Source organism: Helianthus annuus, chromosome 7 (assembly GCF_002127325.2).
Source record: "Helianthus annuus cultivar XRQ/B chromosome 7, HanXRQr2.0-SUNRISE, whole genome shotgun sequence".
In the NCBI taxonomy this organism is placed as follows: domain Eukaryota; kingdom Viridiplantae; phylum Streptophyta; class Magnoliopsida; order Asterales; family Asteraceae; genus Helianthus; species Helianthus annuus.
Genome location: NC_035439.2, coordinates 21,108,472 through 21,125,171, shown reverse-complemented (window position 1 = coordinate 21,125,171; position 16,700 = coordinate 21,108,472). Strand labels below are relative to the sequence as shown.

The 16,700-nt window shown below is 36.3% G+C and overlaps 1 protein-coding gene across 1 annotated transcript; it reads left to right on the top strand.

Annotated features, from left to right (window-relative positions):
* The first annotated feature begins 10,620 nt into the window (after positions 1-10,620).
* LOC110868084 (NAC domain-containing protein 43) lies at positions 10,621-12,572 on the top strand. The gene is made up of 3 exons (XM_022117170.2): positions 10,621-10,878; positions 10,974-11,251; positions 11,702-12,572. Exons 1-3 carry the CDS (start codon positions 10,632-10,634, stop codon positions 12,362-12,364), a joined length of 1,188 nt encoding a protein of 395 aa, XP_021972862.2. The 5' UTR covers positions 10,621-10,631; the 3' UTR covers positions 12,365-12,572.
* Positions 12,573-16,700: the final 4,128 nt, after the last annotated feature.

Below are 16,700 nucleotides of genomic sequence, written 5' to 3'. Positions count from 1 at the left end.
TTTCATTGCAACCGTAACAGGTTGCATCCTTAATGTTCCAGCAATCCACAGACTTATGCCCTTTCTTTTTACAAATCCCACAGGGTTTGGCTTGTGGGTCTTGGCTGCACTTTCCAAAGTGCCTTTTGTTGCAGGTTTTGCACCTAGGCTTGTCACTGAACTGCCCTTTCTTAGAACCAAAGTTCCCCTTGCCCTTCTTGTTTGATTGAGGAGACTTGTCTTCCTCCCTCTTCCTCTTCCCATCATCGGTAGCTTTCTTTGCCCTACTCCGCACAACATTAAGAATGAGGGATAAAGATAGATCCACAGCAGATCTATAAGTGGCTGGCTTAGAAGCCATAACATTCCCTTTCACTTCAGGGGCCAAACCACCGATGAAACGCGCAATGCGTTTGGGTTCAGGGGTGACCAAGTATGGTATAAGCCTTGACATCGAGTTGAAGCTGGTCACATAGGATCTACAATCCAGATCCTTCATTACCAAGGTGAGGAACTCAGTCTCTATCCTCTCAACTTCATGTCGAGGACAATAAGTGTCCTTTACTAAATCAACAAACTTGCTCCATGAAAGGTTATACAAAGGGACCTTTATAGTGGCTTGCACTAATGCCTTCCACCAAGTGAGGGCATCGCCCTTGAAGGATTGAGACACAAACTTCACTATATCTTCCTTAGCACATCCGCTGATGTCTATCACAGTCTCCATTTTGTCCAACCATTTCATACAATCGATTGCTCCCTTTTCTCCTGTGAAATCCCTCGGTTTACAGGAGACAAAGTATTTATAGGTACACCCCTTTGTGTACTTGGGAGTCGGTTTAAGGACAATCTGATTCTGAGGTTCACTTCTCTGATTAGACGAGTGTTGAGACTCATCTTTCTTCAGTGTATGCGAATGAGAATGGGACTTTGAATGAGTTTTGGACCGAACATTACTCGGCTCTTTAAACTTATCATCCACAGCCTGAGCAACTGCTACGTTTATCATCGCTTGCAATTCAGCACCAATGATATTGATCCTGGTATTGTTGTTGTCTTCCACGGGATGACTGTTTGCTTCGTCAGAGCCAGCCATAATTCGTGTACTATATCAAACAATAATGATATAATTAAATTATATAATGAATCATCGCATTGATGATTAGATGGTCATGGTATTATTAAACCATATAGAACATTTTAGATAAAAATCAATTTAATCATGATTTGCCTAGGCTACAACAGAACCATAATAAGCAATTAATAGGATATAATCCTTTATATCTATGAGACAGAGGGATATAATCACGACTGTCAATGTCAAGAAAGACATTTTTATATAGCACAAGGCTCGTCTCGAAGGACATTTAGATGGCACAAAAGGCCTTGTCACAAGGACGATTAAAACATAACCAATGGTCTCCCAGATCATTGATCTTTTAAGGGTTGAACATAGTTCATCGCCTTTTTGACAAGAAGTTTATAAATAAAACTATCATTGTCATTATTACTCCTTTGCTTTTAAGCATACATCTCTAATGAATGTTTTGATGTATACATCATATTGATGTTTATTAGCCATGATTCACATTGATCATATAGGCTATACATAAGTGACTTGGAAAAATCCAAGTACATTTGGAAGCTTGTGTGGTTTCTCATACCGCACAACCAGGATTGTTAACATATTTCCAGATGTTAACAGAGATTTATTGTCTTAAAAAGGTTGTACCATCATAGCCATTTTAATAATTTGGCTAGGTTATACCTCTAAGAAAATTTATTTGGCAGATCAATTAAAAATTTAAATGATAAAGCATGATGATGTAATAATGTACATATTTAAAACCCAAAGAAATTTCATTAAACATTAAACTATTACAAGGTGCCCTAAACAGGTCTTAAAAAGAACATACTGCCCACGCAGGGGCTACAGAAACAGAAATAAGTCCTCGCAGGGACTAAGTACTGAAAATAAAATGTCCTCACAGGGACTTGATTGAAAATAAAATACAAAAAACAATAAACAACTTTCTATTTCATTTTGCCTTTGATGAGACTTGCAAGGCCCTTAAGAGAGCTGTTATGCTTCTTTTTTAGTATCATCTGCTTCACGCTCAACCCTGTCTAACCTCTGCAGTATTTCTTGGGTTTGCTCCTGTTGAGGATGGGGGAGATTGCTGATATGGTGGGTATTGATAACCCTGCACCGAATATCCAGTTGGGTAAACTAGAGGGTAAGAAGGAGGATAAAGTGCATTATACTCTGCAGAAGTAAGATGTGGATCATGAGTTCCATAATCCGTTGGGTATCCAGACGGGTTATACCCATATGAACCTAGGTATGTTGGTATTGGGTTGTCAAAACCCACTGGCGGTGGCGGTGGTGCATAAGAAACCGGCGGAGGATCGTCTTCCGGCACCGCGTGCGAGGGTCCACCCATTTGTGGGTCCTCGGGGATAGGAGGGTAAGAACTTGAACCTTGAGGAGAACTGAACCGAGGTCCTCCTCGCAAGAATATTCGTTCATTCCTCCTTCGCCTAGGCGGCTCGGGAGGTGGGTGAGGCGGCTGTTGAGGCGACTCCTCAACAGGAAGAGGTGGAGGAGTGACAGCTTGAAGGTAAGGCTCATTCAAAGGAGGTTAAGCTGGAGAGTTGTGATATGAAGGGGTGAATTCCCATTCATACTTTGACCACCATTCTTTAAATGAATCGGGCCCTTGATACGGCGATCCTTGATATGGAGAACCGCTTGAGATGCTAATAGGGTGGCCCGGTGTTCCGGTTTGCATTTCAGGGTCCGGGTCGTTATCCATCTCCATGTCATGAGGAAAGTGATCCTCGGGTCCCAAAGGTTTGTAACCCAGAAAGTCATTGACATATTCGTTAGGATTAAACTGGGTGGAGAGTAGGTAGAATCCGAGTGATGAAATGAATGAGAATGCAAGGAATGGTAAGATTGATGGGAATGGTGGGAATCATGCGAATGATGTGATTCATGGGAGTGATGAGAATGCTGGGGCTCGTCTGGAACAGGTGGCCCGAATGATGGATGAAAAGAAGGTGATGAGCTCAATGAGACAGAGTGTCTTGCTGGTTCGTAAGAATGACCCCAATGGTCACGAGAATCAGAACTAGAAAATGTTGCAGACGGGGTGCGCCTATGGGAAGGCCCTGCGTGTGCTGATGGTCCACCTCGCATTGGACCCTTTCCTTTGCCTCTCACTCTTGGCGGCATTGTTAATGATTAATCCTGTCAAAACAAGTAAAACAAAAATAAAATAAAGATAGCAAAGGAAAGTTAAGAATAAATCCTAGGTCATTGGCCTCGACTCGGAAGTCTATGGAATGTGCTTATTATGTCATTAAGATTAAACACAAAAGGTTAGTGTTTAATTCACTCAATGTTGGCTCTGATACCAACCTGTCACACCCCGATATTTCCACATAATTACCGATGGGCCCGACGGGGAGTATCGTGACGTAGTTGATATCATCATTGTCAATATACACAATATAATAGCACAGCGGAAGGCTTGGTAAATAAACTATTACAAACCATAATGTCTGAGTGTCCTAATGAAAAAATATACAGACTGGATTGTAATAAGATCCACAGGCGGATCATCAAAATACAAAGAAACAAAATAACAAACTTTAGGTATCTTAGGGATTTACAAGTTCCTCTTATACGACACCTAATAGCTCCAGCCTATTTACGAGAGGTACCTGTCAATCAGTCTTTAAGAAAATACGTTAGTTTACACTGGTAAATACAATTAACTGACTCTTTTGAAAACACTTATGAAAATAGATTTAAGTGCACAAAGCACAAATCATTTATAACTTGGGACAATTATTTAAAGATAATCTTGTGTACAGATTTACATGTTTGTCATACAATTGGGACCGGTTGGAAGGCGGTCGTGATTAACCGACTCACCACTTATAGAACCCACAAAGGAGTTATTCCCAACATGTCGGTTTATATTTTAGCATTTGCATCTGTAAGGTGTATGCCTACACCCCGTGCATAGGTCGTGGCCATTTTCAAATGAAATGAGCCGAGGATATCCAGAACTCAGTCGAATTAACCCCCAATGTTTATATTATCAAACAAGACAGATTAAAACGGGTTATGTAAATTTGTTAATCACAATCCGATTAAATGATTTCATACCCGACCAAGTGGTATTATTATAATACCATATCCCAAGCCCTAATAAGGGAAAATAAGTTAAAAGTATTTACCTGAGCTAATATGAAAGGTAACTCAGCAGTATAATCCTAAAGATTTACGATGGTACCTTCTACTGGATGCTACTTAATCTGTATAGAAGCTTTAATAACCTATTAGGATGCTAATGAGTCTTTAGTTAAGTCAAAGACTTAGACCGGCTAGCTAGATAAAAACTTTACGGTTCTAAACGCTAGATTAAGCGGAGACCGGAATAGAATGTGGTTTAGATCCGACAAGCTTGGATACTTGTATAATATGGGTAAGCTAATCACATTCTGGAATTTCAGGATTTAATGATAAGGTTAAACCCGTTTCGGCTATTTTACGTAAACTAGTCACAAAAACCGATCCGAACGCATAAACGCGTAATGGGTAACCAAATGAATTATATACAGGTCTTAAATGTTATTATGCTTAAAATATGTTAATACATTAGTAGGATGTTAACATATATGCCCAAAATGTATTTAAAACCAATTTAAGTCCCGTAAGGGCATTTTGGTAATTTTAATGCTTATTTAAAAGAGATTTTATGACAAACTGAAGTTCTGGTCTTTTGTAATCAGTAAAAATATTTAATTTATTTCATTACATCAGTAACATATTACATATGTGTGAGGTTTTCCATTTATGGCCAAACTATGCCTCGAAAGGGCATTTTGGTCATTTCACATAAGCTTATAAGGGCATTTTTGGAAACCTAAGTTCATAACGTATACCTACAGTAATAATATTTAAATTTGTTTAAAAATTCAGTAGGTAACAAGTCTTAGATGTTAAATATGGTTTTAAACCATACTATGCACCTAATTAGTGTAAAACTCGCTAATTGACGATAATCAAGATGTTTATACAAATCTGAGATTTTGATCAGTTTTAAATGCTCAAAATAATTTATTTAATATTATGAAATCAGTAGGAAAAGGTTTGGCATTCAAATTATTTGTTAATCTCATTTTATACCTAAAAAGGGTATTATCGTCATTAACCGAATTACACAAGAACTCTATGTTTTAAACAGATTATAATCTGACCAAATATCTTAAAATTCCTTAAAAATAATATCTTAACAGTAGGTAATGAGTTTTGGTTCAAAATCCAAGTTTAAACATGCATTATGCAAGATATCACAAATTAATTAATAAAAAGCTTCTAATTACGATATCGAGCATAACTTCTTTTTGGAATCAAGAACTGATGTCAAATTTTCAGGACAAGTTTAAATATCAGTAGCAAAGGTTTTTGTCCTCTCACATTTCTAAAAATCTCATTTATGTGTCAAAAGGGCATTTACAGCATTTATAAGCATATTAACAAACAAATGCATATAAATCAAACTACTAAGTACCAAGCAATATAACTACAGGGGGTTATACTACTGAATAATGTGGTCCTAATGGAAGCTTAAAACATGGGAGAATTAAGCTTAAACGGGTCAGAACTGAAAATCAAAGCAAAAGTCAAGCTTTTGCGACTTTCGGTTATAAACTGACCTTAGACTGATAATTGCCGGGTTAGGACTGATTAAACATGTTCTAATACTAATTACCAAGTCATTAGAATGTTAACATATAATTTAGAACCTCTGTTTTATTAATTTAAATCATTTTTAAACTTTCTGTCTAGTTTGACCCGACAATTAACTAGTCAAACAAAATAATTAAGAGGTGCCCTTTTAAGGGTTAATCACCTACCTTAATATGGTTCCATAATCACTTTCATTTCGGTCAGTGGCTAGACCATTTGTGATTAAACCGAAATTCAAAGATAAATTACGATATGCTTGACTTTTCGGTTTTAAGCTAATTAAAAGGACTAAGCAGGGATTAAAACTCTTACTAATGGTCCTTGCTATCTTTTCTACCCTTGAAAGTCTTCTCCTAATGCTTGCTAACTCCAGAAATGCCCAGATCTCAAGCTGCACCTGGCCATAGCAGACTGTCAAAACAGTGCCATCGCGTCGCGCGACGGCAGATGGACTTCATGGTCGTGCAGTGCGACCTCCCTGGTTATCAGCCAACAAGTTTCATTCTTGACAATTTCAGTCCCTGCACCTTTTTAAGCCTTATAACTTTCATTTTAAACACCTTTGGCCCTTGAAGTTAGATTGTAGAGGTTCAAGGGAGTATAACCAAACTCCGTTAGGCCCGGTTTCGTTAATTGATCACCGAAAACATAAGTTTCGCCTTGTTGACACTTTAAACCCTAATTCTTGGGAATTTGCATAAACAACGTATAACTATCTCGAAACCTCGTGAAATTTATACCACTTATTCTTGAGAGTATATTTGAATATTTCGAAGCTTCGGGTTTGTTAAAAGGTCACTCAGATGTAAGAATTAATATGTTGACACGTTTAACCCCTGTAGTTTTATAATCTTCCGATTATTTTCACAAACGGCTTCTTATATCCAATTAATCACTCGTTTAAGAATATATATTCTTCACGTATGGTCATTCAGAGGCTCAATTTTGGCATGTTGACACTTTTAGTCCCTTCGCATACATATTTTCACCATTTGTCAACTTTAGTCCTTCAAACTCAATCTTTTACATATTTAGAGTTTAGGACACGTGTCCTTATATTATTAGACACGTTTTTACATGGTGTTACAATATCACCTTTCCACTGTCGTGGAAACTGCTAGGTGTTCACACATCTTTGCTTCACAACACTAAGCTTGATCCCACCTCCTCCCACGCCACAATTGCAACATATCTACGCCATGGCTCAAGGCTACGTTGGACCATCCGTCCCCTTTCCACTCGCCACACAATGGCGTACCTACTCTATGCACCGTGGGCGGTCGCCATCTACGCCATGACTCAAGGCTACGTTGGACCATCCGTCCCCTTTCCACTCGCCACACAATGGCGTACCTACTCTATGCACCGTGGGCGGTCGCCATCGTAAAATAAAGTTCGTGTAAATTTTAGGCAGAAATCGCAATCGCCACCATCAAAAGTTCAATTAAACTCTCGATTGCCTCTCGAGAAATAAATTTTGTTTCTGCCACTGACACTACACCCGACACTCTTGCCAGTCCCATTAATTATGATCTTTACAATATTATTAGCTGAATATTGTTCTTTACTTATTTAGTTGTGCAACTGTAGTGTATTTTCCTTCTACACAATTCAATATTTTCATGACATCTCTGCTTGGACTTTTCTTATTCAACTAAATAATAAATATCATAGTTCGGAAAAGGAAAAATAATTACGACGAGATTGTACTATAAAAGTCTGTATTCATGTCAAAGGAAGTAGGCAGAAATTTTGGATGACTGATTGGATCTATGTGATATGCGGAATTCATGGATTAAACGTTTAGAGAACTGAAAGCAACTCAGTAGTCGTTCTATAATGGTGCATATATACTATATATGACTCATACGTGTGGATCAAGTGTATAGAAAACGACCATGCATGTATGTCAAATGAGTAGTTCTACTCATACGCTAAAGAGGCTTTTAAGTTGATCTGTCAATGTGTACTGCTACTTTGGCGGTGAGTATATTAAATGAGTGTATCTATAATGTGTGTGTATAGTGCTTATAGGTTAAAAATAGAATGTTTACACCGGCTGTGCCATAAAGCAATGGCTATAAGCCTATAATGTTTCTGATATCTTAGGGATTTTAGAGTTATTAAGAAGTTAATCATGTACATATGTCGATTGAACTAATTGTATCATGGTTAAAAAAAATAAAACATGTCGAAGTTATACATAGCTAACCTAAAACTTTGTGGAGCCTTATTTCTTACATGGACCAACTAAATAGAAGGAAACATACAAGTAAAATACTTAAAAGGGCATAACTTGGGTTATGAATTGACTTAACGGGCCTATAAGTAGCCTACACAAATGTGTCGACGAGCCTGATCATTTGGCCAACGCGGTTTTGGCATAGATGTGAAATCCGAGCTCGACAAATAAAGGTTCAATTTCTTCACAGATGATTTTCCCCAAAAACTGACGATTTTTTATTTTTCTTATTTAGTCTAAAACACGTTAATCACTAATTAACATAATTTACGGTTTTTTTAAGGTTTTACTATTAATATTTAATTGTCATTTTATAATTTGAAAATTGGCAACATGTGTCAGGTTTAGGAGCTATAAAAAGACAACTTATGTAATTATTTGATTTTTTTAACGACGAATTTTATTAATCTTATGAGTTGTCAGCTGTGAGATTTGAACTTGTACCCTCCAAACCTTAGGTGCTTTTAGAGGTTTTGCGTCTGCCGTTTGGGCCACTTATCAATTTCCTTTTCGAATTTCTCTCGGTTTAATTTGTTGTTTCGCTCTGCGTTATCAAGTGCTAGTAACCTAAAGCTGTCATAACTCAGAAACCATGTTTATGTAGCCAAGTATTTGCTACCATTAATTATAAAGCTTGAAACTGTACATTTCAGCCGACTCGCCAAATTAGAACAAAGGAGCTGCAACCTTTGTATTTGAAAATAATCTTTTATTGACTAGTATATAAAGTATAATAAAGTATGTGTATACCTAATGTTAAACCTATGACTGTGAAACATCTGCTTATTCATAAATTGTTCCAAAAAGGTGTAATATCTACCTAATATTGACGTGATATTGGTGTAATAACATATTCCAGATTATTCATTCGTGGCAGTGGTTGCTGTAAACAGATGGTCAATCGTCATGGCCAAGGTTTGACCATGGTTGTGTTGCACGAGTAAAATGAGAGAGAAAGATATTGAAGATAGCGGTGGTTTCAAATGTGGTTTTCAAAGAGATATTAAGGTCGAGTGTCGTAATTACGATGGAGGCATGCCTCCCGCTGCATTAGCCAATGGACCCACCGGTTGGGACCCTCCTTGGTTTGTCCTAACACCACCCTCTATCTCCCTTTGGTGTTTAGGTAGTTAGTTGTTTTCAAAGTTGAAGACCCTACACTAAAAGTAGCAAACACAATGCACACAAGTCCAAATCTGGTACCTCAATATATCTTACCCTACTCTCATACCCCTCTGTTGTAATTTATTTCATATATGTTCTGGTTAGTGTGTCTAGACTACGAACGTAAAGCAGTAAATAAAATGGTATCATTAATGATTGGTATTTTCGTATCGGGAGATTTATTACTATTTTAGTTTTACTCACATCAATATTTTATAACAAATAGATAGTTGCAAGTAAACCAATATAGTTGCAAGTAAGCAATTACCTAAATTAGTATTCAAGTAATTATATTGACGCACTGCGGAAGCATGAAAATTATAGAGATAGAATTGTTCAGAAAAATGTTGTATTATCGAATGTTTGATTAGTTACAACTTACATGAGTGTCTTTTAGTTGAAATTATTATTTGTCTTAAATACCAAAACTAAGGACGCAAAGAAACTCGTAACCTAAGACAATCAGGTATTGATGCGTTTTAGACTTAAACAAAAAAACGTGCTTAGTTAGCTAACACATCAAAAAAACACTTATTTTTAAAAACATAAAAAAAACATCCATTAAGAAAACCTAAAAACATTACTATACCACCACCACATTTTTTTGAACAACTCATAGCTTTGTCTAAAGTGTATTTTATTCAAAACAACTATACTACACATAAAACTATCCGTTTGTTCTAGTTCTTGACCAAGAACTACCCTCCAAATGCATGTGTCAAAAACAACCTTCATCATATGAAAACGTCCAATGTAGGGTTTGAAGTCCTTGGCTTATTGGGCTTAATGATGAGTTAACATTGGAAGACTGAGGTGCCATTTTCTATTAGAGATTGAAGCCCCGTTTCGGTTTTTTGTTCCCCAAGTTAATTCACCTACTTATGCATTGTATTTTTTGTATCATGCTTAAGGGGGGACGGGGCGTCCCGTGATAGCCCCTCCACCACACGTGGAAGACAATTCAACACCGCCGCCACCCCTCTTGATCACGCGTGAACTATATAACGCGTTGAATCTATCACGCGTTGTTTGTGTTTGTGTGGTGAGTTGTTTTTCAATGGAGATGAGTGTGTGGTGAGTGATGGACATTTCTACTAAAATCTATCACTAGTGATGGAATAATTTTTGATGACATGACGGAACTTAATTGGAAGTTGTGAGTGATGAGTGAGTGATGAGTGATGGACGACCCTACCCCCAAATAAATATCTAATTGCAACTTGTGGACTTAGGATTCACATCGAATCCGAACCACATAAAATTGTCGTGTTATACTTGCTTAGATTGTTTATGCATTGTATGATCAGTCGGCTAACTCTTTATGATCATTTAATCATATGTGAGATCATTATATATGTGTTAGGGGCCCTTGGGTTGGTCATGCCATCATGTACACCAAAAGGTTAAATGAGTTGAGTTTGCTTGGGCCCGTCTCACTTAACTTCCCATATAAATAATCATGTCCTTGCAACTATTTTTATGCACACCTCCCCTATCTTTTCTTATAATCATTCTCTTCTTTTCACTCTCTTCATGTCTGAAGAGGAAATGAGTTTGTCTGTAAATGTTAATGGTCAGTCTAAAGTGCCTCCAGGGTTTCGGTTTCACCCCACCGAAGAAGAGCTTCTTCACTATTACTTGAGGAAGAAAGTGGCCTATGAAAAGATCGATCTTGATGTTATTCGAGATGTTGATCTTAACAAACTTGAACCTTGGGATATTCAAGGTTTGTAGATGTACTTTTTGTTCATGTTTCATGTGTTTATTATTAAAATTAAAGATTTGCATAAGCTTACATGATAAGCATTTGGGTATTCGCAGAGAAGTGCAAAATAGGATCAACTCCTCAAAATGATTGGTATTTCTTTAGTCATAAAGATAAGAAGTACCCAACCGGTACTAGAACAAATCGTGCAACCGCTGTGGGTTTTTGGAAAGCCACCGGGCGGGATAAGGTCATCTACAGTAGCGTAACCCGAATCGGTATGAGGAAGACACTTGTTTTCTACAAAGGGAGGGCACCTCATGGCCAAAAATCTGACTGGATAATGCATGAATATAGGCTTGATGATAATACAATCACCAACCAAGAGGCATGTGTAAGTTTCTCTAATTTTCCAATAATAAATTATATTCTTGTGATTAAATTTGCTTGAACATGAAGCTTTCTGTTTGGTGGAAACTTACTCAATTTACATCAAATCACATGCGAACTAGTTTCACGGAATAAAGTTTACTGGTTTGAATTAAAGTTTTGACTTATAAACCCAACAAAACATCAAGAATCATGATATGATCTACATAGAATTTAAGAATATAAAGGGTCCCATGTATAGTATCGGTGTCATGTGATACAGAAAAACATCTTTTATGTACTACATAGTGTCAAATACTAATGTTTATGTGTCATTTGTGTCTAGATAATTTAGTAATACGGATTTACTTAACATTCTCAAAACATCAACAGTCAATAATTACTGTTCATCCATGACTTCATGCTTACGAAGTACTACCAAAACATTTTATTGATAAAGTGTTTTCTAACTCAGGGTCCTAACTTTTGTGATTCAACTCAAGAAGACGGGTGGGTGGTATGCCGTGTTTTCAAGAAGAAAAACTACCATAAGGCGCTAGAGAGCCCGCAGAGATCGCTCTCGTGCTCCATGGATTCAAGAACACAGTTGCCATCGTTAAATAAAGATGGTGTTCTTGATCAATTACTTGTGTACATGAATAGTAGTAGGTCTTGCAAACAAGAAATCGAGTCGTTAAACTCGAACCATAACACCATGCACCAACCTGTTAGCCCCATTAATGGCAGATATTATAACCTTCCGAGGCTCGAAAATCCCAACATGACCAACTTCGATCAAGGATTAACATACAAACCACATGTTAACGACTTCCTGACTGAACCATCCGATCAAACAAGGAACACTGACAATGACTCACGCGAGCGTCTTGATAATTGGGCAGATCTTGAACGGCTTGTAGCCACTCAACTCAACGGTCAAGTCGGCTATGGTGAACCGAACCAAGACTTCTATTTTCCACTTGACCATGATGAGCAAGAGTCATCTCAGTACTGTGATTCAACCACAACTGCTAGACCGAACCAAGGAGTGTACACAAGCGAGATAGATCTATGGAGCTTTGCTCGACCATCTTCATCTTCGACATCGGTGGATCCCTTATGTCACTTGTCAGTGTAATATTATACGTACGTAGAAGATATAATATAATCACGTTGCATAAACTAGAAGAAATACGAAAATAGGGGATTAGGATGGTGCATGAATTGACCAAATGTAAGGTGATTGATGGCACATGTAGCATGTGGTTGGGAAAAGACATTCTACACACATATTATATAGAAAAGGAATGAATAAGAATTAGTGAATAAAGGTAAATGTTTGTATTTACGAATTGGTGATGGATTTGTAGGGTGTACCATGTCCTCCATGCATGTCATATAATTACTTTGTCATACATCACACATCATATAATAATATTTTATTATCATCGTTTACATGTATATAATTATACATATATGAATTAGCAATGATGGGTGGAGGCGCATATATTCCTAAGTATTACTTGTAGTAATATAACGTATATACCCGCTATACTAATACTATAACTACCGCATCTCGCAAATAGCAAAATTAAATAGACAAATTTTATCGATATCCCTGAAATTAATAAAAGTGCTTCTAAAAAGACCATCAGCATAAAAATAAACATTAAATAAACAACCATAACTAAAGATATAGAAAAAGGAGATAACAATAACAAGATATAAATGGTTGATATTAACATCGTAAACAAGAAGAGATATAACATCATACAATAACATCTATACATAAATACAGAAAGTAAGTTACATGCAAATTCTATATAAAGTAAAATATAGGAAAATCTAAGCCCGTAACCTCTCTACCCTTCTCCTAAGAGTACTTAACCTTAAAGTTAAGTATGCACGAATTCTTATCCTAGACATTATCCGTTGAGAGGTGCCACTCATTCAAAATTTGCATAATCCTCTCATCGCAAGTTAACTTGGGTCTGCCTCTACTTCTACTCCCTTCCACAATGAAGGTTTCCGCTACTAAAATTGGGTTCGTCTACAGTTTCTTCACATGCTCAAACAATCTTAATCTCTCATCCTTTATCTTATCCAATGTACTAGCTATCCTTATATGTTGGAAATTTGGTGAATAGATATTTAGTAAATTTATAATTTAGTGAAATTATAAATATTATGTAAACTCTTCATGTGGTGTATTGATAACAACTCTTGAGTAGAATTTTTTTTATGGCAATTGATTAGAGATTTTATGGTAAAATTAAGTCTCTAATTATGTTGGACTTTTCACCACCCATGGCTCTTGCATACTTAGTAGGCTATATGTCTCTTTTGATGGGGTTAAAGGAAAGAAAAAATATAAGTAAAGATACAAGAAAGAGAGATGTATGCATGAAAAGTCCTTGGAGAAGATGTACATGATGATTCCTATGTTGGGAACATATAGAGATAAGTTTCTCTACGCGATTCAAATACATTTCTATTCTTAGTTTTCAAAACGTCTAACACTATGATTTTACCCAGTGTAACCTCGGGCGTGTGACCTCCGACAGTACAGATTGCTTCGGCTGTTGTACCCTGCGAGACAGACGTGTCGTCTTAGGTAGAGGCGCGAAATCTGTTTTAAGGGAAGCGTGTTGAACACGTGACTCAGCCACAACCGTCAACATTTGTTTGTTAATTTTTTATGAAATTAACGTACAAGAAGACGGTTCAAGACCTCGTTGAAGCATGTACAAAGGACTGAAAACACAACGGACTATACAAGAAGACGAGGTTAAAGCTTTTGTTGAAGACAATAGTTTGAATCAATTTATTACATATGTTTTACTATACGTTATATTCATAAGGATTTTTACACGGTACATGTACTATAATTTCCCAAATATGTAAATAGAGTATTTTTACTATTTTTATTTATATAATCGGTTTTAAAATGGTGACCCATGTCCTACATTATATGGTCCCTAAAAACCTCAATTCTTATCCGCTCTAGCTTTGTGCGCCCACGTATCTACCATAGCATCCTTATTGTTGCTACCTCCATCTTGTGTATTTGTATATTCTTGATGAATAACAATCTGTCTCATATAGCATCAGAAGTCTAACGGCAACCCTATAAAATACTGCATGCAATTAAAATACACTAAAATACTAAATGATTTCCGACAACGGGCCCTCAAACTTTTTTTTCCAAAAAAAACGGGTTTTTGACGACTTTCCAATAGGATAGCTCGTTTCGAACAACTGAAAGAGTTGTACAATGTATTTGTACCTTGAATGTAATTTCTGAGACGGTTATATAATCGTCTTTCTTTCAGTATTCTACTATTTTTTATTATAATTTATGCTCTGTGATTAGAACGAAACAATTATTAATTCTTAAAAAAAAATATAAGTACGATACGCGGTTCTCCAATTATCAATATATAATTATTTCCAAAAGTTATATGTGTGTGATTAATGGTTGATTTAATGACATGGGGTTGGTCCAACAGAAAAGGTTACACCATCAAAAGTAGTATAAAAAAGTTGAATGAAAAGTTGAGTACCTATTTTTTTCCAATTGAAAATGCATATACCACTAAAAAAATCAAATTATCCCCTCAGGCCAGTAATTATGTGTGTGAAAAACATATATGTTTTCTATCTAAGCATGATTAGATTTCTGTTAGACAACTAACCCACCACACCCAACTCCACTACGACGTACTTATTAATCATCGCTTTTGTCACGGGTTCCCGTAATTTTTTACTGTCACACGTTAAGTTAAACAATGTATATGTTAGATATTTGGTGATTTTTTACGAATGCGTTGCTTTATAATTACAAGATGACAACTAGGAATATTTTTTGTCTTTGAAATATGAGGTAGATGCCATCTCTTAAAAGACTTAAATAGTGATTTTAGGGTTTTGAACCTTGCAACATGCAACAATTAAACGAGAGTTTTATTTGTCATTTTGTCGTTGAAGTCATTATCTCATATACCAACCTTCGTTTTATTGAAATCTCTTGTGAGTTAAAGTACTAACTTCTACTTCACATGATTTTATTTTCTTCAACTATTGAGACTCATTGTAATTCCAGAAAAAAGTTTGCCTCTTTTAATATTCTAAATCATTTAACAAACTTTGGTTATGTACCAATAACCTATTAATTGTACCTGTTAATTCAGTGCAAGTATGACAGACATGACTTACAAATTCTAGTTGTACAGTACATCTTCTCTAACCTCATCTGCATCTCTGACTTCCACAGTCTTCTCAGCAATTTACTTATTTTCTTCCACTTCAGTAGCTGCTTTAACAATCTTCATAGCTGAAATCTCAGCACAAATGCTTGTCCAATTGACTTAATACTTGAGCTGATGCTTCTTACAGAAGCATGATCGCTTGTACTATGTCCTGAAGAACTCTAATAACATTTTTTTTAAAGTTTCCCACAGCTCTCTAGATGTAGCACACCTCCTAAAGGTGTGTTTGATCCCATCAGGAAGAGACATTTTTATTGTTGCTAAAGCTTGCTTTTTTGCATCAAGCATCCGTTTTTCAGATTCTGTCATCTTTCCATACGAAATCACCTTAATTCTCCCTTCATTTTTTCGTGTAGAAGAAATGTCACCATCAATCATACAACTCCACATTCTAGTATCTTCATTTTTAGGAAAGCCCTCAAAACTTTCTCTTCATTTAGTATATTGTGAGACTTCGATCAGCTGTGGCGGATTATTAACAATCCCAGCCTCATGTTCCAGTTTACCCATTCTAAACACGCAACTAAAAAGTATCAAATGGATTTTGGTAAACTTGATTCAAAATCCAAATCAAACCTTTCAACAGGCCCTTTCATAATATAATATTTAAAACCCCTAAAACGATAAAAAAATGTCCGAAAAATGTAATCGCCAAATTATACGGACAAAATCGCCTCATTACTACAAACAAAAAAATGCGTTGCAACTGAGCAAAGTGCTGAACTCTTGAAATTCGAAACAAGGTTATAAATCCTGAACAACTGAAAGTTACAAACCCTAAATGGTATGAACCCTAAACACTTAAATTCAGAATGAAGTTATAAACCTTGAACACGTAAATTCGGAATGACCTTATAAACCCTGAACACTTAAATTCAGAACTTATATTTCATGAACAACTTAAAATCGGTATAGTCCTGAACCACTTAAATTTGTAACTTGTAGTCTTGAACAACTTAAATTCAGAACATGTAGTCATGAACAACTTAACATCGGATCGGTAGTTCGGAATGGTGGATTCAGGTATTTTGGAACACTAGAAATTTCGGAACTAGGACTTCAGAAATAGGTAATTCAGAACAAGGGTAGTTCGGAACTAGTGTTACTCCAGAACTAGCTAAACTTCAGACTAAGGTTTATAATTCAGAACCCTTAGTATAGAAGTAACTCGGCATAAAGTTAATACTTCGGAATATTCTTATAATT